The 26,758-nt window shown below is 46.1% G+C and overlaps 1 protein-coding gene across 3 annotated transcripts in view; it reads left to right on the forward strand.

The window, feature by feature from the left end:
• LOC123759177 (peptidyl-prolyl cis-trans isomerase-like) overlaps positions 1 to 13,415 on the forward strand; it is a 76,623-nt gene extending 63,208 nt beyond the window's left edge. For 2 of the 3 annotated variants that reach the window (XM_069337371.1, XM_069337370.1), the window contains 2 exons: positions 6,382 to 6,561; positions 6,677 to 13,415. In XM_069337371.1, the coding sequence (XP_069193472.1) occupies positions 6,382 to 6,561; positions 6,677 to 7,186 (690 nt within the window). In that variant the 3' untranslated portion in view covers positions 7,187 to 13,415. The remainder of the gene's footprint in view (positions 1 to 6,381; positions 6,562 to 6,676) is intronic. The other variant, XM_069337372.1, reaches the window with a different exon arrangement.
• The last annotated feature ends 13,343 nt before the right edge of the window (positions 13,416 to 26,758 follow it).

The raw sequence follows: 26,758 nt of genomic DNA on the forward strand, positions 1-26,758 counted from the left end.
ACCAACCCCCTGCCAGTGAGGGGGGCTGGAGCTACAGGTCCAGCACCAACCACCCTGCCAGTAGAGGGGGGCTGGAGCTACAGGTCCAGCACCAACCCCCTGCCAGTAGAGGGGGGCTGGAGCTACAGGTCCAGCACCAACCACCCTGCCAGTAGAGGGGGGGCTGGAGCTACAGGTTCGGCACCAACCCCCTGCCAGTAGAGGGGGGCTGGAGCTACAGGTCCAGCACCAACCCCCTGCCAGTAGAGGGAGGCTGGAGCTACAGGTCCAGCACTAACCCCCTGCCAGTAGAGGAGGGCTAGAGCTACAGGTTCGGCACCAACCCCCCTGACAGTAGAAGAAGGCTGGAGCTACAGGTCCAGCACCAACCCCCTGCCAGTAGAGGGGGGCTGGAGCTACAGGTTCGGCACCATCCCCCCTGCCAGTAGAGGGGGGCTGGAGCTACAGGTCCAGCACCAACCCCCCTGCCAGTAGAGGCGAGGCTGGAGCTACAGTTCCAGCTTCAAACCCCCTGCCAGTAGATGGGGGCTGGAGCTGCAGGTCTAGCACCAATCCCTGGCCAGTAGAGGGGGGCTGGAGCTACAGGTCCAGCACCAACCCCCTGCCAGTAGAGGTGGGCTGGAGCTACAGGGACAGCACAAACCCCCTGCCAGTAGAGGGAGGCTGGAGCTACAGGTCCTGCACCAACCCTTTGCCAGTAGAGGGGGGGGGGGGCTGGAGCTACAGGCCCAGCGCCAACCCCCTGCCAGTAGAGGGGGGCTGGAGCTACAGGTCCAACACCAACCCCCTGCCAGTAGAGGGGAGCCTGGAGCTACAGGTCCAGAACCAAACCCCCCTTCCTGCCAGTAGAAGGGGGGCTGGAGCTACAGGTCCAGCACCAACCCCCTGCCAGGAGAAGGGGGCTGAAGCTACAGGATCAGCACCAAACCCTGCCAGTAGAGGGGGGTGGAGCTACAGGTTCAGCACATCTCCTCAGCCATTAGAGGAGGATGGAGCTACAGGTCCAGCACCAACCCCCCTGCCAGTAGAGAGGGGTGGACGCTACAGGTCCAGCACCAACCCCTCTGACAGTAGAGGGGGGCTGGAGCTACAGGTCCAGCACCATCTCCCTGCCAGTAGAGGGGGGCTGGAGCTACATGTCCAGCACCAACCACCTGCCAGTAGAGGGGGGGGGCTGGAGTTACAGGTCCAGCACCAACCCCCTGCCAGTAGAGGGGAGGCTGGAGCTACATGTCCAGCACCAACCACCTGCCAGTAGAGGGGAGGCTGGAGCTACAGGTCCTGCACCAACCCCCCCCTCCCCCCTGCCAATAGAAGGGGGCTGGAGCTATCGGTCCAGCACCAACCCTCCCTGCCAGTAGAGGGGGGGCTGGAGCTACAGGTCCAGCTTCAACCCCCTGCCAGTAGAGGGGGGGCTGGAGCTACAGGTCCAGCACCAACCTCCTGCCAGTAGAGGGGGGGGGGGCTGGAGCTACGGGTCCAGCACCAACCCTCCCTGCCAGTAGAGGGGGGCTGGAGCTACAGGTCCAGCTTCAACCCCCTGCCAGTAGAGTTGAGCAGGAGCTACAGGTCCAGCACCAACCCCCTGCCAGTAGAGGGGGGCTGGAGCTACAGGTCCAGCACCAACCCCTTGCCAGTAGAGGGAGGCTGGAGCTACAGGTCCAGCACCAACCCCTTGCCAGTAGGGGGGAGGGGGTTGGAGGTACAGGTCCAGCACCAACCCCCTGCCAGTAGGTGGTGGCTGGAGCTACAGGTCCAGCACCAACCCCCTGCCAGTAGGGGGGGCTGGAGCTACAGGTCCGGCACAAACCCCCTGCCAGTATAGGGGGGGGGGAGCTACAGGTCCAGCACCATCTGTCTGCCAGTACAGGGGGGGGCTGGAGCTACAAGTCCAACACCATACCCCTGCCAGTAGACGGGGAGGCTGGAGTTACAGGTCCAGCACCAACCTCCTGCCAGTAGAGGGGGGGGGGGCTGGAGCTACAGGTCCAGCACCAACCACCCTGCCAGTAGAGGGAGGCTGGAGCTACAGGTCCAGCACCAACCACCCTGCCAGTAGAGGGGGGGCTGGAGCTACAGGTCCAGCACCAACCACCCTGCCAGTAGAGGGAGGCTGGAGCTACAGGTCCAGCACCAACCCCCTGCCAGTAGAGGGAGGCTGGAGCTACAGGTCCAGCACCAACCCCCTGCCAGTGAGGGGGGCTGGAGCTACAGGTCCAGCACCAACCACCCTGCCAGTAGAGGGGGGCTGGAGCTACAGGTCCAGCACCAACCACCCTGCCAGTGAGGGGGGCTGGAGCTACAGGTCCAGCACCAACAACCTGCCAGTAGAGGGGGGCTGGAGCTACAGGTCCAGCACCAACCACCCTGCCAGTAGAGGGGGGCTGGAGCTACAGGTCCAGCACCAACCCCCTGCCAGTAGAGGGGGGCTGGAGCTACAGGTTCGGCACCAACCACCTGCCAGTGAGGGGGGCTGGAGCTACAGGTCCAGCACTAACCACCCTGCCAGTAGAGGGGGGCTAGAGCTACAGGTCCAGCACCATCCCCCTACCAGTAGAGGGGGGCTGGAGCTACATGTCCAGGACCAACCCCCTGCCAGTAGAGGGGGGCTGGAGCTACAGGTCCAGCACCAACCCCCTGCCAGTAGAGGGGGGAGCTGGAGCTACTAGTCCAGCACCAACCCCCCTGCCAGTAGAGGCGAGGCTGGAGCTACAGTTCCAGCTTCAAACCCCCTGCCAGTAGATGGGGGCTGGAGCTGCAGGTCTAGCACCAATCCCTGGCCAGTAGAGGGGTGCTGGAGCAACAGGTCCAGCACCAACCCCCTGCCAGTAGAGGTGGGCTGGAGCTACAGGGACAGCACCAACCCCCTGCAAGTAGAGGGAGGCTGGAGCTACAGGTCCTGCACCAACCCTTTGCCAGTAGAGGGGGGGGGGGGCTGGAGCTACAGGCCCAGCGCCAACCCCCTGCCAGTAGAGGGGGGCTGGAGCTACAGGTCCAACACCAACCCCCTGCCAGTAGAGGGGAGCCTGGAGTTACAGGTCCAGAACCAAACCCCCCTTCCTGCCAGTAGAAGGGGGGCTGGAGCTACAGGTCCAGCACCAACCCCCTGCCAGGAGAAGGGGGCTGAAGCTACAGGTCCAGCACCAACCCCCTGCCAGTAGAGGTGGGCTGGAGCTACAGGATCAGCACCAAACCCTGCCAGTAGAGGGGGGTGGAGCTACAGGTTCAGCACATCCCCTCAGCCATTAGAGGAGGATGGAGCTACAGGTCCAGCACCAACCCCCCTGCCAGTAGAGAGGGGTGGACGCTACAGGTCCAGCACCAACCCCCTGCCAGTAGAGGGGGGGCTGGAGCTACAGGTCCAGCTTCAACCCCCTGCCAGTAGAGGGGGGGCTGGAGCTACAGGTCCAGCTTCAACCCCTTGCCAGTAGAGGGGGGGGCCTGGAGGTACAGGTCCAGCACCAACCTCCTGCCAGTAGGGGGGGGGGGGGGCTGGAGCTACGGGTCCAGCACCAACCCTCCCTGCCAGTAGAGGGGGGCTGGAGCTACAGGTCCAGCTTCAACCCCCTGCCAGTAGAGTTGAGCTGGAGCTACAGGTCCAGCACCAACCCCCTGCCAGTAGAGGGGGGCTGGAGCTACAGGTCCAGCACCAACCCCTTGCCAGTAGAGGGAGGCTGGAGCTACAGGTCCAGCACCAACCCCCTGCCAGTAGGGGGGAGGGGGTTGGAGGTACAGGTCCAGCACCAACCCCCTGCCAGTAGGTGGTGGCTGGAGCTACAGGTCCAGCACCAACCCCCTGCCAGTAGGGGGGGCTGGAGCTACAGGTCCAGCACAAACCCCCTGCCAGTATAGGGGGGGGGAGCTACAGGTCCAGCACCATCTGTCTGCCAGTAGAGGGGGGTTGGAGCTACAAGTCCAACACCATCCCCCTGCCAGTAGAGGGGGAGGCTGGAGTTACAGGTCCAGCACCAACCTCCTGCCAGTAGAGGGGGAGGCTGGAGCTACAGGTCCAGCACGAACCCCCTGCCAGTAGGCGGGGGGGATTGGAGCAACAGGACCAGCACCAACCCCCTGCCAGTAGGGGGTGGGGGGATTGGAGCTACAGGTCCAGCACCAACCCCGTGCCAGTATAGTTGGCCAGGAGCTACAGGTCCAGCACCAACCCCCTGCCAGTAGAGTGAGGCTGGAGCTACAGGTCCAGCACCAACCCGCTTCCAGTAGAGGGGGGCTGGAGCTACAGGTCCAGCACCAACCCCCAACCCGGAGCTTCAGGTCCAGCTCCAGCCCCCTGTCAGTAGAGGGGGCTGGAGCTACAGGACCAGCACTAACCCCCTGCCAGTAGAAGGGGGGCAGGAGATGCAGGTCCAGTACCAACCCCCTGTAAGTAGAGGGGGGCTGGAGCTACAGATTCAGCAACAACCCCCTGCCAGTAGAGGGGGGCTGGAACGACAGGTTCAGCACCAACCCCCTGCTATTAGAGGGGGGGCTGGAGCTACAGGTCCAGCACCAACTCCCTGCCAGTAGAGGGGGGGGGGGCTGAAGCTACAGGTCCAGCACCAACATCCCCTGCCAGTAGAGGGGGGCTCGAGGTACAGGTCCTGCACCAACGCGCTGCCAGTAGAGGGGGCTGGAGCTACAGGTTCAGCACAAATTCTCTGCCAGTAGAGAAGGAATGGAGGTACAGGTTCAGCACCAACCACCCTGCCAGTAAATGGGGGACTGGAGCAACAGGTCCAGCACCAACCCCCCCCCCCCCCTCCCTGCCAGTAGGGGTAGGCTGGAGCTACAGGTCCTGCACCAACCCCCTGCCAGTAGAGGGGGGGGCTGGAGCTACAGGTCCAGCACCAACCCCCTGCCAGTAGAGGGGGGGCTGGAGCTACAGGTCCAGCACCAACCCCCTGCCAGTAAAGGGGTGCTGGAGCTACAAGTCCTGCACCAACCCCCTGCCTGTAGGTGGTGGTTGGAGCTACAGGTCCAGCACCAACCCCCTGCCAGTAGACGGGGGCTGGAGCTACAGGTTCAGCAACAAACCCCCCCCCTGCCAGTAGAGGGGGGTTGGAACGACAGGTTCAGCACCAACTCCCTGCCAGTAGGGGGGGCGGTGTTAGAGCTACAGGTCCAGCACCAACCTCCTGCCAGTAGAGGGGGGGGGGGGGGCTGGAGCTACGGGTCCAGCACCGTCCCTCCCCTGCAAGTAGGGGGGGGGGGGGACTGGAGCTACAGGTCCAGCACCAACCCCCAGCCAGTAGACGGGGGCTGGAGCTACAGGTTCAGCAACAACCCCCCCCCCCTGCCAGTAGAGGGGGGTTGGAACGACAGGTTCAGCACCAACTCACTGCCAGTAGTGGGGGGGGGCGGTGTTGGAGCTACAGGTCCAGCGCCAACCCTTGCCAGTAGAAGGGGGCTGAAGCTACAGGTCCAGCACCAACCCCCATGCCAATAAAGGGGGGGGGGGCTGGAGCTACAGGTCCAGCACCAACCCCCTGCCAGTAGAGGGGGCTGGAGCTACTGGTCCAGCACCATCTTCCAGTAGAGGGGTGCTGGAGCTACAGGTTCAGCATTTGGGGGCTGACACTGTCCACAGGTGATAATGGTACTGACACTGACCACAGGTGATAATGGGGGTGACACTGACCACAGGTGATAATGGGGCTGACACTGACCACAAGTGATAATGGATCAGACACTGTCCACAGGTGATAATGGGGCTGACACTGTCCAGAGGTGATAATGGGGCGGACATTGACCACAGGTGATAATGGGTCTGTCACTGACCATAGGTGATAATGGGCTGACACTGACCACAGGTAATAATGGGGCTGACACTGACCACAGATAATAATGGGGCTGACACTGACCACAGGTGATAATGGGGCTGACACTGATCACAGGTAATAATGGGGCTGACACTGACCACAGGTGATAATGGGGCTGACACTGACCACAGGTGATAATGGGGCTGACACTGACCACAGGTGATAATGGGGCTGAGACTGTCCACAGGTGATAATGGGGCAGTTCACAGGGCAGTTCACGGCTCTAGTTCACAGGGAGCCGGTCGGCCGAGCGGACAGCACGCAGGACTTGTGATCCTGTGGTCCTGGGTTCGATCCCAGGTGCCGGCGAGAAACAATTGGCAGAGTTTCTTTCACCCTATGCCCCTGTTACCTAGCAGTAAACTAGGTACCTGGGTGTTAGTCAGCTGTCACGTGCTGCTTCCTGGGGGTGGAGGCCTAGTCGAGGACCGGGCCACGGGGACACTGAAAAAAAAGCCCCGAAATCATCTCAAGATAACGGGTCATAATGGGGCTGACACTGTCCACAGGTGATAATGGGGTTGACACTGACCACAGGTGATAATGGGGCTGACACTGTCCACAGGTTGAAGACCTCCGCAGGATGAGGGAGCCCGTCAAGAGGCTGGTGGAGGTTGGCCGGGTGTTGGCCGTCCAGGAAGACCAAGATGGCCGCCGCTCCGCCAGGATAACTCTACAAGACGGACAGCTGTTCCTACACCCACTCCTGCGTCAGCCCACGCCCGTCCACTCACACACCCTCCAGGTTACTTTATTACACCCACTAGTCTTACTTACATTACTGACTTACTGAGTTATGATAACTAATATGATAAAATTTGGTATAGAGTTATCAGCATGATTTGTTTCATTTCCTGCAGGAGAGTGAGGTGGGCGTGCTGGAGCCCTCCTGCACCCTGGCGTTCCTTGACCTCGGTTGGGCGGGGTCAACAAGAGGGCGGGTCACCATCCAGCTGACCCCTGACACTCCGCTGGCCAGACAGTTTGTGTTGTTGTGTACGGGCCAGCGGGGCCACACCTACCGCAACACTAAACTGTTGCGGGTGGTGAACAAGGGTGAGCCGGGGGAGTGTGTGGGGGGCGGAGACTACGAGAGTAATGATGGTGAGGGAGGAGCCCCTCTGTTGCCTGAACTCCAGGGGCAGTACCGGTGGTCAAGCCGAGCAGGAACTGTGTTGTGCTGGTTGGCGCCGGGGGGTCCCAAGAGTGCCCAGTTTACCATCAACACCAGGGACCTCCAGGGTGGTAAGCAGAGGGTAAATGTCTTTGGTGATGTGGTGAGCGGCCTGGATGTGGTGAGGGCAGCACTCAACCACAGTGACATCACGGAGGTGACTGTGGTGGACTGTGGTGTTGTGCTACCACTCTAGTTCACTGTACCACCACCATCACTACTGTGGTGTTGTGCTGCCACTCTAGTTCACTGTACCATCACCATCACTACTGTGGTGTTGTGCTGCCACTCTAGTTCACTGTACCACCACCATCACTACTGTGGTGTTGTGCTGCCACTCTAGTTCACTGTACCATCACCATCACTACTGTGGTGTTGTGCTGCCACTCTACTTCACTGTACCAACACCATCACTACTGTGGTGTTGTGCTGCCACTCTGTTTCACTGTACCATCACCATCACTACTGTGGTGTTATGCTGCCACTCTAGTTCACAGTACCATCACCATCACTACTGTGGTGTTGTGCTGCCACTCTAGTTCACTGTAACACCACCATCACTACTGTGGTGTTGTGCTGCCACTCTAGTTCACTGTACCACCACCATCACTACTGTGGTGTTGTGCTGCCACTCTAGTTCACTGTTCCATCACCATCGCTACTCTGGTGTTGTGCTGCCATTCTAGTTCACTGTACCACCACCATCACTACTGTGGTGTTGTGCTGCCACTCTAGTTCACTGTTCCATCACCATCGCTACTCTGGTGTTGTGCTGCCACTCTGTTTCACTGTACCACCACTATCACTACTGTGGTGTTGTGCTGCCGCTCTGTTTCACTGTACCACCACCATCACTACTGTGGTGTTGTGCTGCCACTCTAGTTCACTGTACCACCACTATCACCATCACTCCTGCATCACCATGGGCTGCGTGTTTTGATACCAATGTAATTTAAGGACACACCTTTATCACTATGTCATCATAATTTCACTATCTTTGGTATTTAACAGTTTGGTATTTATACTTTGGTATCATCTACCTGACAATGACGGCTGTATCACCATCAATGCTATATCTTCTCAGTACTGTAACCTATCATTGCTGTATCACTATAGCTTCACTATCACCTCTATATATCACCATCACCTCAGGACCCACACTTGGGGTCATATACTGACCATGTTGAGTAACAAATTGTTGGTGTCACCATATGACAGCTGTTGTCACTGTTATATCACCAACAGCTCACTATCACATAACACTATCACTGCTACACCAACATCATTTCACTTTCTCTGCATTATCACCTCATTGATATTTTTCCTCCTTACATTTACTGATATATCACTATCACTGCTACAGCACCACTGCTGCACCATCACTGCTATATCACCATCACCTCACAATCACTCAGGTGTGTTGTGATATTACCATACTGGACCATGGTGTGTTGTGATATTACCATACTGGTCCATGGTGTGTTGTGATATTACCATACTGGTCCATGGTGGGTTGTGATATTACCATACTGGACCATGGTGTGTTGTGATATTACCATACTGGACCATGGTGTGTTGTGATATTACCATACTGGTCCATGGTGTGTTGTGATATTACCATACTGGTCCATGGTGTGTTGTGATATTACCATACTGGTCCATGGTGTGTTGTGATATTACCATACTGGTCCATGGTGTGTTGTGATATTACCATACTGGTCCATGGTGTGTTGTGATATTACCATACTGGTCCATGGTGTGTTGTGATATTACCATACTGGTCCATGGTGTGTTGTGGTATTACCATACTGGTCCATGGTGTGTTGTGATATTACCATACTGGTCCATGGTGTGTTGTGATATTACCATATGGATGTGAGGTGGTGTTATGACTTCACATACACCAGTATGATCATACTGTAGCTGGTGTATGATGTGCTCATGATAGTCTATCAGAGACCTTATATACGCTAAATACATCATTCTTGCTATTCTAATATTAACACCATATTTCGGGCTGTACCCCACTACAGTTCTGAGAGCCTTGAGTCTGTCTCTACATTGTTGATGTAACTTATTGACTGCAGTTGAGGTACAAGGGACAGAGACACCAAGGTATTTGAAAGAAGAGACATAGTCTATTGGTATGTTGTCTATCTTAAGTTTTCGTGGTCCACTTTTGCGGTTGCCAATTTGTCTGTTAAATACCTTAGTTTTAGCAGCGTTGATTACAAGACCAAGGCTCTCACAAGCTGTATGTATACAATTTAAGACTGTTTGCATTTTGCGGTGGGTTTTAGTATGCACAAGGATGTCATCTGCATAGCTGATAGTGATGTTTACCGGACTAGTTGGGATTGATTTTAGTAAAGCATTAATTAGAACATTAAACAAGGTAGGACTAAGTACTCTTCCATGTGGGGTGCCTAGTTGCATTACTTTAGTTTCACTCTTGTAGCCTTGGAACAGCGCAGAGGACTTCCGGTTGGTAAGATAGCCTCGTATCCACTGTAATAAATGTCCCCCTATATCCATTCTCGCTAATTCATACATAATCACTTCCCTATTATCAATATCAAAGGCATTTTTTAAATCAAGAAATGTTGTGTACGTGTGCCTTTTATCTCCATGAACAGTAAGAAAGGTTGTGATACAGTTGTGTACACTTTTACCATGTGTGAAACCATTGATATCAGGTGACATGTGCTCTTTAACTCTATACAATAATCTATTAAGCACCATTCTCTCAAAGGTTTTGCACATGCAACTGGTCAGTGAGATGGGACGGAAAGCATCAGGTTGGCCAGGCTTTGGTACAGGTACCGTAAGACTGGTGGTCCATGATACAGGCAACTGCCCAGAGACATAGCTGGCATTAAACAATTCTAATAATGGGTTACCGGGTACACGATGTAGGAGTCTTAGAATATCATAGGTGATACCGTCCTCACCAGGAGCAGTGCTACTGCCCCTGGAGAGGGCTGCATCCAATTCATAATCTGTATATGGAACATCACATTCATCATGTTGCTTGCTCAACATGAAATTTATGAGAGAATTTCTGTCTGTGGACCTCGCCTGCAATTTCTCCCCAGTGCTAGCTGGTAGCATTCCAAGGCTGGAAACCTGAGCCCATTTTGCAATTAACTGATTGGCTTTCTGTAGCGGGTTTGGGTGTGAAACTTGTCTACTATTTTTACCAATAATTTTGTTTATGCCTTTCCAGGCTTTGCCCAGGGGAGTATGCAGGTTAAGTCCACTAACAAAACCCTCCCATTCATTTTGTCTCAGTTCAGTCATTCTCTCCCTTGCCGCTGCAAGCGCGGCCTGAAACAGTTTTAACATTTGAGGAGTTCTAAGGCTCTTATATGCTTTACCTGTCTGTCTAGCAATTGATTTAAGCTCTTTCAGTTTAGCATCATCATAGTACTGGTTGTGTCTGACCTGTTTACCAGTACTTCTTTTTGTTTGGCGTGACTCACTATTTTTGATGGCCTCATAGGTATATGGGTACATCCGGTCTCTTACCCTCGACCGCGTCGGTACCTTTATGGTCAGGAAGCCACGGATATTTACAATGGGGCTCGGTCAGTCAATATGATTCCTTTGACATCACTCAACTTATGTATTCTGTTCTCGTATTGACAATTTGAATGATATCAAGAATATTTTGAATATCTTCTGACATAGATGGTGCTGTAGTTGATTGTTGTTCATGACCTGTCCAGTGGGTCGAGACTGGTCTCATTAGCATCTCTCAGATTAGTGGGAAGAAATTCTTGCTGCAAGAATGTGTGTTCTCAGAGCTAACTAGGGTAACTAAAATACTTATTTCCTAAATAAATACTTTAATTGTAAATATTTGAAAATATATGGTATGTTTCCGAATTTCTGACGATATAAAACATATTGTGGTTTATAATTAAGTTCTTAATAGTGATCCTATCCTGCATCATAATTTACATAATATCTACTTCTGTTTTGTGTATTAAAATGACTACTTTTTATGTTAATTTATTTCTGTAAATGATGATGATGATAAAGTTCAATAAATGTAAGTAAGAACATAAGAATGAAGGTAACTGCAAAAGACTTACTGGCCCATACGAGGCAGCTCCTCGTATGGAGCTGCCTTTGATAAGTAATTACCAAAGAAGGCACCAAGCCGGGAAGGCTGTGTAGCACAATAAAATAAGTCTACTGCTCCTGAAGAGGACCGTATTACTTACAGTTTACTGAGATTAGTCTCACAAGTACCAGGTAATCCACTTTTAGTGTTGTACAGAATGAGTTTAAGTGAAGGAGTATTACCTGATGATTGGACAGTGTCCTTGTTCCCATCCCCAAAGCACACTCAGATAATTATAGACCCATATCTCTAACATAATTTTGTCTATTAGCACAGTTTTCGGCGTGAAGGCATTGAGTAGATCTCGGCAATACAAGAAGTTTCAAGCTAAACTTTCTAATATGCTACACTCACCTGAGGTCCGTAGAAGAGCGAAATCTGATTATGCATTTTGGTTCTACAAGGTAGCCAACTCCATCAAAATATTAAATATGTACCCAACTCAATTAACGATTAATCAACCAATTACTCCATGGGATAACTTGGATCTAGCAGTTGATTTTGTAAATGCACCCAAGAAAGATAATGTACACTCTACATTATTAAAACAGTTAACACTGTGAAGCATCACTGAAAGTACTCAGAGTATGGGTAACGATGTGTATCAGTGCTATACCGACGGTTCTGTAGAAGAAGGTGGACGATGTACCGGATGTGCATGTAATATATTTGAACAATCTTCTCTCGTACATACATGAATGAAGCGCGTCAATGATTGGACAAGTACAACTCAAACCGAACTTGCAGGCATATACCTTGCCACTGAATTTTTAAAACACAAAGGCAGTCGACTTACATACTGTGATTCGCAGAGTGCACTCCTGGTATTGAACGCACATAGTAGTGACACCCAGAAAATAGTCAGTGATATTCGAATGAATATTTTAGCTGCCAAAGAAAAGAGATTTGAAATTAAATTCCTATGGATACCATCACATGTTGGCATCTCAAGGCATGACACTGTTGATATGCTTGCAAAGACAGCCTGTAGAAAACCAGTGGTAGAAATTTATATGGGTGTTTCATTAGCAGTGACAAAGAGAATACTTAAGCAAACATCTAATGAAAATCTCACCGACCTAACAAATTCACAAAGACCTGAAAATTGTAGCATTAAATATTATGATAGATATCGTGCGGAGACATTCACATACAGGATTAATGGAACAAGAACCCAGCAATGTGATGTTATAGTGGCCATAATACGCTTGGGATATAGACGTATCTGGCAGCTTTCTCAAAACCCAAATGTCGAGTACACAATGTGTCAACTTTGTGAAAGAGAAAATATGCACTCCCTTGAACATTATATTGTAGAATGTCCCATACTGACTGACTTTCGCCCTCCTGGGCTAAGGTATGCTGAACTGTGTAATTACTATTTGAGTACTGGAACACTTGATGATATATTGAACTTGTACCCTAGATTGACCATGTAACGTATCAATTATACAATGAATGTATGTGATGTAACTCTATAACCTGAGCTTGTGAAAGCACCTTAATCACCTTCAGTGATTAAGTGCTTAATTGCACACTAGTTTCTCTATCAGTTATCTCACCTTGTCAGAGTAAAAGAGACAAATATATGTGTATGTATGTGTGCATATATGTATGTATATATATATGTATATGTACGCATACGTCTGTGTGTGTATATGTGTATAAAGTATATGTGGAAGCTGGTCAGAATTCAATTTCACCTTTGTAAATGCACGTTAATGACACTATGTAAAAGACACATCGAACATTTTATGTAGGGCATACGTAAATCTGTGTATTTATGTATTTACGTATGTAGCTTAGCCTAGCATTTTAAAAACACTACAAATCACCTTATGTGGTTGATTGTTCAATAAATCCGTGAACTATATGTTTAACAAATCTCTAACCCTATCAATGGAGTTAGTTAGTTTAGTTCTTATATTATGCACCCTATACCCATCTTGTGGGCGGTAGTGGAAAGGGTTAGAGTCCATGGCGGACTAGCTTTAGAAAATGTATATATGCTGGTTAGCATTGTTAATGTGTGGCCACGTCTGTGGTAGAAAATAATACAAAAAATCAAATAAAGGTATTATTGAAACTTTATAGAAAAACATTAAATCCTAAATATTTCTTTAATATTATACTTGAAATATTGTATACTTTGCTCTTTCCATCGTACTTCTGCACCTGCTGGCAAGTGGTTCGGTGCAGTGTGCAGGTGATGTTCATTACTGGGTGAGCTGGCAGGTGGTGCTCACCTGCCAGCTCACCCAACGAAAATTTGGTTTTTAATACACTTACACATTTATTGGGTCTTTCCTTCACCTTCATTCAAGCACTAGGGTATTACAGTAAGTGTTTTAATTATAATATTTATTAACGTTATTATTTTTAATTTTTATTATTATTAGTATTATTATTAACAGGAGAGGAGTGTGTGTGTGTGTGTGTGTGTGGGGGGGGGGGGTATAATGGTACACATGTCCACATCCCAATGCCCGCCCTTCCAGGACTGGGGGTGCGGGGGTGTACAATAATCTATACCCACATCCGGCGGCAGCTTGTCGAAGGCGGAAGTGTAGCCTAGACAATTTGTCATGATAATTAGTGATGACTCTTATTTTGGTTATGGGTCCGTAATCCAGTTAAGCTTTTATTCTTAATTTATATTACAATGCTGGTAAAATACACTTCTTGATGATGAGTATGGAGTACAAATGAACTCATTGTGTACCCAAGTTCAAGTATGTTTATTGAGATAAGCAATAAATACATCTAAGGGATAGAGTAGCTTAGGCTATTTCAACCCCCCTCTAATTCAAGTCCCTCAAGGGGCGCACAAATACTGTGACTACAAATAGACAAATAACATTACAAGAATCCAAACAAGAATTGTGTACCCTATACTCACAGGATGAATATAGGGTACACAATAAACTACCACTCACATCATGGGTATGGGTTGCACAAGAAACTATCGCGCAGAGGATGAATATGGAGAGCAAAGTAAACAAAGATTCACACGATGAGAAAGGGTTGCGCAATGTCCTATGACTCACAGAATGAGTATTAGCTGCACAATAAACTACAGGTCACAGGATAAGTATGGGTTGCACAATAAATTACAGGTCACAGGATGGGTATAGGCTGCACAAACTACCGGTAACAGGATGAGTATGGGATGCACAATAAATTACGGGTCACAGGATGAGTATGGGTTGCACAAACTACTGGTAACAAGATGAGTATGGGATGCACAATAAATTACCGCACAGAGGATGAGTATAGGGTGCACAAACTGGTTGGGTAAATGGAAATGGTTGGGTACATTTCCTTTCACCTAATGCGACTATTCATGTGTCCGGACACCGGCGATTGTGTGATATTGGCTATTTATTTAACCATAACTTTGCATTCATTTAATAATTATATTAAGATATGTTTTCCTTGAAATGTAGTTACATTATCGTCTACATGGCTTTATTCTGACATAAAGACCTATGGCGTTACTTTGCATATATGCAAAGTAATTATAAAATTGATTGGCTTGTGTGGAGGCCTTCACACTCCCTGAGCGAGCCATCAAGTAACTATAAAAAGGCATATATCTTAACTTTCAATTCAGTTATATTTATGCCAAAGTATTAACATGCAGCTTATATTTATGTCTTTATGATGACAGAAAACTTCGTTTATTACAATATCTAGATTAAATTAACATTGATCTTCGGAAGGTCATAGTTCCCATATCGGTAAGGAGAGCGTCGGCCATGAAGCCTTGTTTAAAGTATGAATATTTTTCCTCTCTAATAAGGTATAATCTCTGTGATGGATTCACAAAAACTATTTTATATCTGCCTTTCTGATAACATATACCAATATAATCTTTATTTGTGAATATTTGTTAATTAAGCAATATATCAGAGGGCGTGTAGGGTTCGGTGTTCAATGAACGAAAAGGACTGGATCACTGTGTACAGGAGGCTGATATGGCAGCAAACACTCTCCTGGCGACCATATTTCTTGGATAAGTCGCTCCACACAATTGTCGCTTGGACCGTCGACTTCCTATGGCGTCACCTCTCACATAATTACGTCTAATTTCGTTATGAAATTAGATTATTTCAGAGTAAAAATAGGTTTGATCATGTTCTATGTGTAGCACCAACATTATAGTAAGTAAATATGCCATATTTCTTCATTACTTACGTAATGCTAGGACGATTTGGGTAGTTTTGGCCTGATTTGGGGTGATTGGGGTAATTCTATGAACCGCCGACGGGTGTTGTTGACGTTCGTTCGTGAAGTTTGTGTGAAGGTTTTCTCCCCCGGATGTTGGGAGAAGCGTCAAGGCTTGAGTGTTGTTTCTTAGAGTTAGACTTGATGTGAGTACTTGGCGGTCAATGGTGGTGCTTCTTCTTTATGATAGGTGCAGTTTGTGTCAAGGTTTTCCCTTATTGCTCGTGCTGGACATCACCGGCGGGCGCTGCTAAAATGGCGGCGGTTGTTTACCCTCTCATCACCTGAGCGTTCCAATGTTTTGGTCTGGTTCCACATATCATTTTTCCAACCTCTTATTTTTGTTTATAGTTAGTCATTTAAAATTAACACTTGTATTTATTCTCATGTTTTTGAATCAAAGAATGTACTTGGAATTGTTTCTTTAAACATAATGCCACACTATTATACTTTTTGAAGGAAACAGCTCTCCCATAGTGGATGTGTTCTGAACCTTAATGGAAACTGACCCATGTATCAATCGGGTCAACCCTTGTGTGGCGTTTCCAAAATGGTTGCCCATGTTGGAAACAGGATCTGTATGTCAAAACTTTTCCAGGACAATATTTAAAGTAAAACCGAAGTTATTTGTTGTTGTATAAAAGTTGCATATTTAATGGCTTGTAGAGCTGGAAACCCGCAATATTACCTTGAGGTTACCTTGAGGTGCTTGCGGGGCTTAACGTCCCCGCGGCCCGGTCGTCGACCAGGCCTCCTGGTTGCCGGACTGATCAACCAGGCTGTTGGACGCGGCTGCTCGCAGCCTGACGTATGAGTCACAGCCTGGTTGATCAGGTATCCTTTGGAGGTGCTTATCCAGTTCTCTCTTGAACACTGTGAGGGGTCGGCCAGTTATGCCCCTTATGTGTAGTGGAAGCGTGTTGAACAGTCTCGGACCTCTGTTGTTGATAGAGTTCTCTCTCAGAGTACCAGTTGCACCTCTGTTTTTCAACAGGGGTATTCTGCACATCCTGCCATGTCTTCTGGTCTCATGTGATGTTATTTCTGTGTGCAGGTTTGGGACCAGCCCCTCTAATATTTTCCACGTGTAAATTATTATGTACCTCTCCTGCCTGCGCTCAAGGGAGTACAGTTTTAGGCTCTTTAGTCGGTCCCAATAATTTAGATGTTTTACTGAGTGGATTCTAGCAGTAAAGGATCTCTGCACGCTCTCCAGGTCAGCAATTTCTCCAGCTTTGAAAGGTGCTGTCATTGTGCAGCAGTACTCCACTCTAGAGAGCACAAGCGTTTTGAAAAGTATCATTTTCTGAAGTTGGAAGAAAACGTGCTCAGATTGGGGACTTGTTTATTTTATAATGGTAAATAATAAATTAATATATAATAAATTAATATATAATAAATTAATTTATTATATAAATTAATAAATAATAAATTAATAAATAATAAAATTATTATTATATAATAAATAATATTAATAACAAATAGTATAATGATAAGCAATTATTTTTAATGAATCAAATAGCTAATTAGGATGAATGATAAATAATTATTGACTAGTGCATAACAATAAAGTATTAAGGAATAATTATAATGAATAATCCTTAATGATAAAGTAGAGATCAATTACAATTAATAACTACATCCATAGGTAGTAAATGAAAGTTGCATTAATTAGACTAATTACAATTCATGGGAATATTTCTTAGCTATCTGCAGGCTTATCACTTTGGGGGTTCCGGCGGAGCACCCCCAATCCCGCGAGGGCCAGCGGGAGAAGGATTAAGGAGAAGGGGTTCCTTACTCTTACTAGCACGTAGACTGGGCAAAGGATTAGCTGCGGACAGCGGGACACTTGGGGACCGGCGCTGCACCCCCACCGCAGGCCAGCTGGCCGGCCCCCCCCCCCCCCCCCGAAGGGCGAGGCCCGCTGGTCGCAAGGAGGCCTCAGTGTGGCAGTGCAACAACGTCCCGGACGTAGTCAGCTGGGTGTTCCAGCTGGTTGCTAGACCCGCCGTTAACTCCGATGGCTAGCCCGTCAAGAGAGCCGAGTGGCCCTGTCAATTCTAAAGGTAAGAGGGCGTGGTCGGCTGAAGGCGAGCCTAGCTCTGCGAGGGCGGCGCGAATTAATCGCCCTGAAGAAGTGTTGCCTGTTCACTGGGCACGGGCCGGGTAGAACTTGCCGGGGGGCGCTCGCTGGGCTAGGGTATGCGTACTGCGTCCTGCACTGCGCTTGTAGGATCCGAAGAGTGTTGATTCCTGACCATGTAAGCGATACCTGGTCCAGTCGGAGCGTGCGTCGATTTTTTGTCGCGTAGATCACCTCCCCCGGGCTGAAAGATATAAGGCAGTAAGGGTGGGCAGAAGCGGCATGCAGTGTTATCGTGACAGGCAAGGGCACAGACGAGAGGGAAACCCTAGCTGAATCAATACGGAGACGAAAAACGGGGGGAGGGAGCCCGGCACAGGAATTAAGAGATTCCTTAATTAACAATCCTGGATGAATAAAGAGTTTTCCGAAATATTATACTGTAGCAATGAAGGGGGCTAACAATTCTAAGAATCTTCCAGCAAACGAAAGGGGGAAGTACCTTTGCTAAGAGCAAAGGTGGGAGAAAGCCAGTAGGAGAACAGCAAAGAAGCACAAAGCAACTATAAACAGGGATAATACGAAACACTATAAATCTTGAATATAAACAATACATATACCAAGAACGGGTATATACAACAAAGCAATATATACATAAACAATAAAATGGAATAAGAACCAATTCTTAAAGCCAAATCTATAACATGCTTGTGTCCTAAGCGGATGTAGAATGTGAGCGGGGAACATTACCCTTGGTCTCCATCCCATCTCTGCCTCCAGACGGGTGATAGGGCTGGATAGAAGCCAAGGAGTCTGCCTTAAGTGGCCGCTGAGTGTAGTCTTGTGTTGTCAGTGAGCGTCTGCAAGCCGCAGCTAGTACGCCGTGAACTTCGGCTACATCTTTTAGAACAGGAGCAAAGTGAAATCGACGGCAGGGAACCGTCATCCAGTAACTGTAATAAGGAATAATATTAAGAATACAATGTCGTAAATAATCGTACAATGTAATAACGTAAATAACCGATGACGGCAAGTGCCGCAGAATGGAAGAAATTAAGAAAGCAACGCCAAACCATAATAACAATTTATATTTTTAATAAAATAATACTGGAATGACAGTAACGATACGGAATAATATTAATACTACCATATAGCCCAGCAAATAAGGGAAGATAATAGTATTAACGTAGGCCCTGGGCGGCTGCAACCCGGCACCTCTGCGTGTGTTGTAATGGTGATAAGAGGAATATCCGGCTCGCGTTCTCTTCCTCGCCGCAGTAGTTTTTTTTTTTAGGCATGAGGCAAAAGCAATGCTATAAATTGCGGAAGTAATACAACTCATAACTGAAAGTCTAGCAGTCATAAGATATATTTTAAAATTGTTCACAAATAATATAAATTATAAATCACCAAAACGGCGGACCGCACGACGCCAGGGCGTCAAAGCTTAAGGTAGAGATAACCGAGACGGCGAGTAGCCACTCGCTCGGCCTAACTGGCCTTACCTAACAACTTAAACAAAGTCGAGCGAACAAGCATAAAATTCCACCGGGAAGTAAAACCTGCAGCTGGTGTTGGGAGGGCATCAATTGAATTAAACTGTGATAGGGTAAATGTAAACATTTAGGCCGTAAATGATAAACCACATAACGTAACCAGGAGAAACAACAAATATGCCGCAAGGCTACCCGTAATAACAGTAATAATTTACAGAGGAAACTAAACATAAATGCAGGGCCTGAAACTTAAAGCAGGAGACAAGGGCCCGTAACACCGCGACTAGCACGTCCTAACTGACTTTACTTAATAACTTAAGGCAAAGCAAAAGTTAAACAAACATACTTTAAACACAGTAAAAGACACGTGCAATAAAACAAAGCATCCTGAGCGGGAATAAAGTGAGTAGGCTAGTGGAAAATGTGAAGCCAGGGAAACTGAAGCAAGAGGCAAGAGGCCTGCGACACGGCAACTAGCACAACCTAGCTGGCTTAGTTAATAACTCAAATACAATAAGCACGGGATTTTTTATAAGTTAAAGAATTATGCACGTGGGTAGTACCTGGACCTTAAACCCACATTAACGTAGCGTGTATAACACAAACACCAATAGTCAAAATTGTGGAAAATAATGGATCAACTTAACGACCGTTGCCGAATGTTGAACTGCAAAATCCTGCCATCAGCGGCTGGAACATCGGGGCTGGGCACCTGCAGCTGGACATCGACAGCTGGAGCATCATCATCTGATAAAGGGAGGAAAATAGCGGCAACTGGCCACCAGGGAAGACCTTAGTGGTAAGTAGAGGGCCAGCTGCAAGACAATTTAGGCTAAAGACTGGAATATAACTGTCCTAGAAATAACGGGAACAATTCATGAAGCTGGGAAAGCGAGAATTACAAAACTGAAAAGAGTGTTAAATTGATGGGCGCAACGTCGGGTGGAACGCTTCAGCTGGAGGTTCATGACTGAAGCATCGGCTGCCGGGAAGCCTAAGATGGAACTGGAGCGTTAGCAGCTGTAACATCGTCTGCTGAAACTAGCTGAATCTGCGAGGGCGCCCGCTGCAACAGCTACGGCCGAGCCACCAGCTGGCCCATCCTCTGCAGGAACAACACCGGCTGGGACGACGTCGTTGGAAAAGCCTAACAATGTAATAAATTATTATATGAATAATCGTAAATAAATGGTGTAAATAATAAAATTATAAACCAATTATAACTAATTATAAATAATTAAATTGCAAAACAAAGTATGCTCAAAATAAAGCTGGACTATAACTCGTTAGAGAAACGGGATTAACACTTTGAGCAGAGGTAAATACAACCAAATACATTAACGAAAAGGAGTGAAAAAAAACACTTCGGCTGGAAGGCTTCAGCTGGAACTTCGCGATGTGACATCCGGGCTACACCGGGCAGACAACACGTCTGGATAAAAAAGCGGCCTGGGAGGCCGCAGTGACATCCGGGCTACACCGGGCAGACAACACGTCTGGAGAAACCAGCGGCCTGGGAGGCCGCAGTGACATCCGGGCTACGCCGTGCAGACAACACGTCTGGAGAAACCAGCGGCCTGGGAGGCCACCTATTTATATGACCAAATAAATATAAAACTGAAAACATCGCCGGCTTAACTCGTCACAGGAAGGATGTCGGCTGGGAAGCCGCAGTACCTTCCGACTAAATTGAGGAATAAACTGAAAGTCTTTAATACACGTCGTGACTGAAAGACCCCATAGTATAACCTAAGTAGCTCGTCCTAGCTGACTTAACTTAAAACTCAATGACAAAAGCGGCAGTTACACATACATAATTGCGGCACAAGTTAAATAAAACGTGGAGCAAACGCAATGCAAAATTGCAGTAACAAATTGCTGAGGGTAATTGACTCATAAATCAAGTGCAGGAATAATCTAAAGCCGGAGGCTTGCTCAATGCTAAATTGAGGAATAACTTTAGTCTTAATACACGTGATGACTGGAGGACTAAGGATATAACAAGTTATTGAAGTAAGCGTTTAGTTAATGATGGAGGAACGTAAATCACCAAAACAGGAGCGGGCTCCCGTTCACTAAATTGACATTGAAACGAATACCTAATTACCTCTAAAACTAAAGGATCTAAATCCAGAGGCTTGCGCAATGCTAAATTGAGGAATAACTTGAGGAATAAATGAGGCAAGTCTTAATACGTGTCATGACTGAAAGACTAAGAATATAGCAAGTTATTTGAGTAAGGGTATAGTTAATGATGGGGGAACATAAATCACCAATACAGGAGCGGGCTCCCGTTCACTAAATTGACATGAAAATACGAATTCTTTTACGAATATATATATATATATTTTTTTTTTTTTTAAGGCAAGAGGTGTAAGCAATGCTATAAATTTCCTAAATTTGCCGCGTAATTAAACTAATCAAGTTGAAAGTCTAAATAAAGGAATGTAATAAATTGAAGAGAATTAAATAATAAATGACCGCAATAATTAGAATTAAATCCATCACTCTTTGTAAAATCTCTTGTATGTATGTACCTTACCTAAATAAACATTTGAATTGACTTAAAGTCGCACAAGCAGCAGACCGCACGGCCAGGCTTTAGGCTGGACGCTGAAAACTTGGGATGGTGAAGGGGGCCGCATAACCGGGCACTCTAGGCAGACCAACACCTGGTACACGCAACCAAGGAAAAACACGGGAGTACTGTGCTACAGCGATCGAACGAAACGTGGTGGAAATGACGTACTGGGCTACACCGGCAAGACGAAAACGTCTGGGTACGAACGTGCCGGCTATACCAGCCGGACGAAACGTCTGGGAACAAATGTACCGGGCTACACCGGCCAGACGAAAACGTCTGGGTACGAACGTGCCGGCTATACCAGCCGGATGAAACGTCTGGGAACAAATGTACCGGGCTACACCGGCCAGACGAAACGTCTGGGTACGAACGTGCCAGCTATACCAGCCGGACGAAACGTCTGGGAACAATTGTACCGGGCAACACCGGCCAGACGAAAACGTCTGGGTACGAACGTGCCGGCTATACCAGCCGGACGAAACGTCTGGGAACAATTGTACCGGGCTACACCGGCCAGACGAAAACGTCTGGGTACGCAAGGGCGATGTAAAATGCGGGAAATTTGCTGAGGAAACTAAACGTAAATGCAGGGCCAGAATAAACTTAAAGCAAGAGGCAAGGGCCCGATCCCTACAACTATCACATCCTAGCTGACTTTACATAATAACTTAAAGGCAAAGCAGAGGATAAACAAACCTAAATGTAAAGCCAGCAAAGAAACACGCAGCTTGACACTGCATAACATTCATTAATAAATTAAGGAAACTTATGGAAAAACAAGTCCATAAAAACAAAGCTAGGGGCCAGAGGCCTGTGACACTGCAGCTAGCCTAACCTAGCTAACTTTACCTACTAACTTATAGGCAATGACCAAAAGTTAAAACAAACCTAAATGTAAAACCAGCTAAAGAAACATGCAGCTTAACACTGCATAAATTTCAGTAGTAAATTAAGGAAACTTGTGGGGAAACAAGTCCATGAAAACAAAGCTAGGGGCCAGAGGCCTGTGACACAGCAGCTAGCCTAACCTAGCTGACTTTCCCTAATAACTTAAAGGCAATAAGCTAAAGTTAAATAAACCTAAATGTACAACCTGCAAAAGAAACATGGAGCTTGTTAAGGAAACTTATGGAAAATACTAGTCCATTAAACTTAAAGCTGGTGGCCAGAGGCCTGTGACTCGGCAGCTAGCCTAACCTAGCTGACTTTACCTAATAACTTATAGGCAATAAGCAAAAGTTAAAACAAACCTGAATGAAAAGCCTACAAAAGAAAACATGCAGCTTGCCACCATTAAATTCATTAATAAATTAAGGAAACTTATGAAAATACAAATCCATGAAAAATTTAAGCTAGGGGCGAAAGCAAAGGTAAAATTACAGTAAATATTGTAGCGTGAGGAAACACACCCTGACTAACAGTCAGACTGTAAAGAAGGACTTATATAAAGAACGTAAATAATAAATAACGGCATAACAGAAGTCGCCCAACAGCATACCTCACGTCAACTGGGTGAGGGAGCTAAGGACAGGGCTGAGCAGATGGGGAAGGTGAGGGTGGGGGTGGACAGGCCTCCTCCCGAGTGTGCTTCAAATAACAGCCACCTACTGGAGAAAAACCAGTGCCCCATAACACCGAGGGTCACCTCCCCCTCTAGGACCACTGCACCTGCATTTGGTCACCAAGGCTGAACCAACAGGCGTGCTTCAGGGCGCGCGCGCCAACACAGAGACAAACACTGGTCCGACGCGCCAACAACACAAACACTGGTCCGGCGCGCCAACAAAACACAAACACTACGTTAAATGTTGAGAAGGGCAGGACGCCCCTAACGGGTCGCTCCGAGTCGTTGTCGAGAGGAACTGGTGTAGGGTCCATGCTGGGAGAACAGTTGAGCGGGCTAAACTTTTGTGTTTACGACTCGCTGAGGAGCAGTGAGTCATTATGTAAGAGCAGCTGCTGGCTTGGGAAGGGGGCCCACGCCGTCTCCGTCCCGGTTTATATAACCTCGGGTCAATGCGCACGCAGCTTGGGGCGGTTAAAGTCAGCTTCCAGACATACGTTCTCTTCCACTCAGAAAACCCACCGTTTTTGGGAAACAGTGTTCTTCATCGGTATAGCATCTCTAGTGTAAAAAGTTCTTGTTATCCAACCTGTCATTTTTCTTGCAGTTGTGACGGCTACTTTACTGTGTTCTTTAAAGGTAAGGTCTTCCGACATGAGTACACCCAGATCCTTTACATTGCCTTTTCGTTCTATGTTATGATTTGCCTGAGTTTTGTACGTGGTTTTATGGACCAACGAAATTATTAATTTCAGAACTATGCTTATTTCACGCAGATTCCTTAATAAACATAAGAGTTTTATGTCTCAAGAAAGATAGAAACATAAGCTTCATTTTAAATACCTTACTATGGGCATATTTGAATTTAAAGCGATGATACTTGTATTTTTATAATCACCGAGCTCCGACCCCGCACAGATTGATCGACAGAGCAACTATCTCTCAGAACTATGCTTATTTCACATAAATTCGTTAATAAACACAAATGTTTTATATGTCTTAAGAAAGATAGAAATATGCTTCATTTTAAATACTTTACCATAGACATATATAAAGGTCAAGTGAAGATACATATGTTTTTATAGTGGCATTCAGTAGCGTATCGATCATGGAGTGCAGGGGCTAGATTCACGAAGGTACTTACGAATGTTTTTCTTCTTTGCGTCTTCGTGGCGGATACGTTGGTATTCAGGTAGATATGTCTCAGACCCTGTTGGAATATAACCAGTCTGTCAATCGGGTCAACCTAAGTGTTGCGTTTCTATGCGTTTCCAAAAGGGTCGCCCATGTTGGAATCGGTGAACGCACTAGTAATATTGTTGAAAACATCTTAATAACTTAATAAACCAAAGGTCTTTTCATGTCAGAAGAACGGCAGAAACTGGATCTATATATGAAAACTCTTTCAGGACAAAATTTAAAGTAAAACCGAAGATATTTGTAGTTGTATAAAAGTTGCATTTTTCATCGGTCGTAGAGCTGGAAATTCGCAATATTCATCTCAGAACAATGCTTATTTCACGCAAAATCGTTAATAAACGTAAGAGTTTTATACGTCTCAAAAAAGATAGAAACATAATCTTCATTTTAAATGCCTTACCATGGGCATATTTGTATTTAAAGCGAAGATACGTGTATTTTTATAATCGGCGAGCTCCGATCCCGCACAGATCGAGCAACGGAGTAACTCTCTCAGAACAATGCTTATTTCACGTAAATTCGTTAATAAACAAATGTTTTATATGTCTTATGAAAGATAGAAATATAAGCTTCATTTAACTACTTTACCATAGAAATATATAAAGTTCTAATGAAGATACATGTGTTTTAATAATCGCAGAGTTCCGACCTCGCACAAACTGACCGACAGAGCAACTCTCTCAGAACAATGCTTATTTCACGTAAATTCGTTAATAAACACATATGTTTTAGATGTTTTAAGAAAGATAGAAATATAAGCTTCATTTTAAATACTTTACCATAGACATATATGAAGCTCAAGTGAAGATACATACGTTTTTATAGTGGCATTCAGTAGCTTGTCGGTCATGGAGTGCAGAAGCCTACGCACTTGCCAATATAGCGCGTAATTAACAAAGCTTATAAAGCCTAAATATTATATGCCTTCAGAAAGACAGAGATATGCTCGTTATTGTGAGTGCACCAAAGGAAATATATCTTGTTGGAGGACAAAGATAAATCAATTCTAAAATAAGTTTCCACTCTCGCCCTATCTATTGGAGATTCTGTTCACCTAATGACCCAAAGCTACTCAAAGCCCCCTAGCATTACTTAAATAATGAAGAAATATGGTATATTCATTCACTATAATGTTGGTGCTTAATGCAGAACACGAGAAAACATATATTTACTATGAAATAATATACTTCCATTATGAAATAAGTAAATATGTGGCCTCACAGGAAGTCAACGGTCCAGGTGTCAATGTTGTGGAGCGACTTATCCATGATATATTGTTGTCTGGAAAGTGTTTGTTGGCATATCAACCTTCTGTACACAGTGATACAGTAGTCGCACTTCTCTCCTTAAATGATCGCAAATTTAATTTATTATATTAACAAGTAGAATACGTATTTCTAATAATATCTAACATAATTACTAGCCAGAAAACATTTAAGACTTATTGAAAAATATATGTCTGGAAGTTAAATCGATTTCATAGAACAATAGTGTTGGGCTATACTAATCGTTATCCGTTAGTATGCGTTCGCTACTTAAACCATTTACTGTACTGATGTAAAATCTCCCATGTCTCTTCGCACATGGAACACCGAACTCTACACACTTTCTGATATATTGTTTAATTAATAGAGATTCACTAATAAAGCTTATAACTGTATATGTTATCAAAAAAGCATAGATAAAGTCGTTCTTACGTTTTAGTCACAGAGATTAGATATTAGTAAAGTAAAGTTAATTTTATTCAGGAGAGTACATAAATAGTCGATTTACAAACATAATATTGGATTTATAGATAGAGCTAGTATATACAATACTTAAAGCTACTAGTACGCATAGCGTTTCGGGCATATTATTGAGAGAGGAAAGATATTTATATTTAAACAAATTTTTTTTTTGACCGACGCTCTCCCTATTGATGGGAACTACAACCTAATGAAGATAAATGTTAATTTTATGTAGATACTGTAATAAACGAAAGTTTTTAATGTCATCAGAAAAGCAGAAATATAGGCACATTTTAAATCCTTTGTCATATATATAACTGAAGTGAAAACAAAGATATATGCATTTTGATAGTTACTTGATGGCTAGCATTAAGTGTGTGAAGCTCTGCACTCCAGCTAATAAATTTTGTAATTTGCATATATGTTAATTAACCTTAAAAATCTGTGTCAGAAGAACGACAGATGTAGACGTTAATGTGACAAAATTTCAAGAAATATATATATATATATATATATATATATATATATATATATATGTATATATATATATATATATATATATATATATATATATATGTATATATATATATATATATATATATATATATATATATATTTCGTTAAATAAATAATACAACCCCCATATCGCCAGTGTCAGGACACAAGAAAACTATTGGCATCAGTGTGTGTAAGTACTTCATTCATAATGATGTGCTTCCCGAAATCTTAGCGAAGTATCCAAAATTTGCTTACTG

Source organism: Procambarus clarkii, chromosome 37 (genome assembly GCF_040958095.1).
Source record: "Procambarus clarkii isolate CNS0578487 chromosome 37, FALCON_Pclarkii_2.0, whole genome shotgun sequence".
Classification (NCBI taxonomy): domain Eukaryota; kingdom Metazoa; phylum Arthropoda; class Malacostraca; order Decapoda; family Cambaridae; genus Procambarus; species Procambarus clarkii.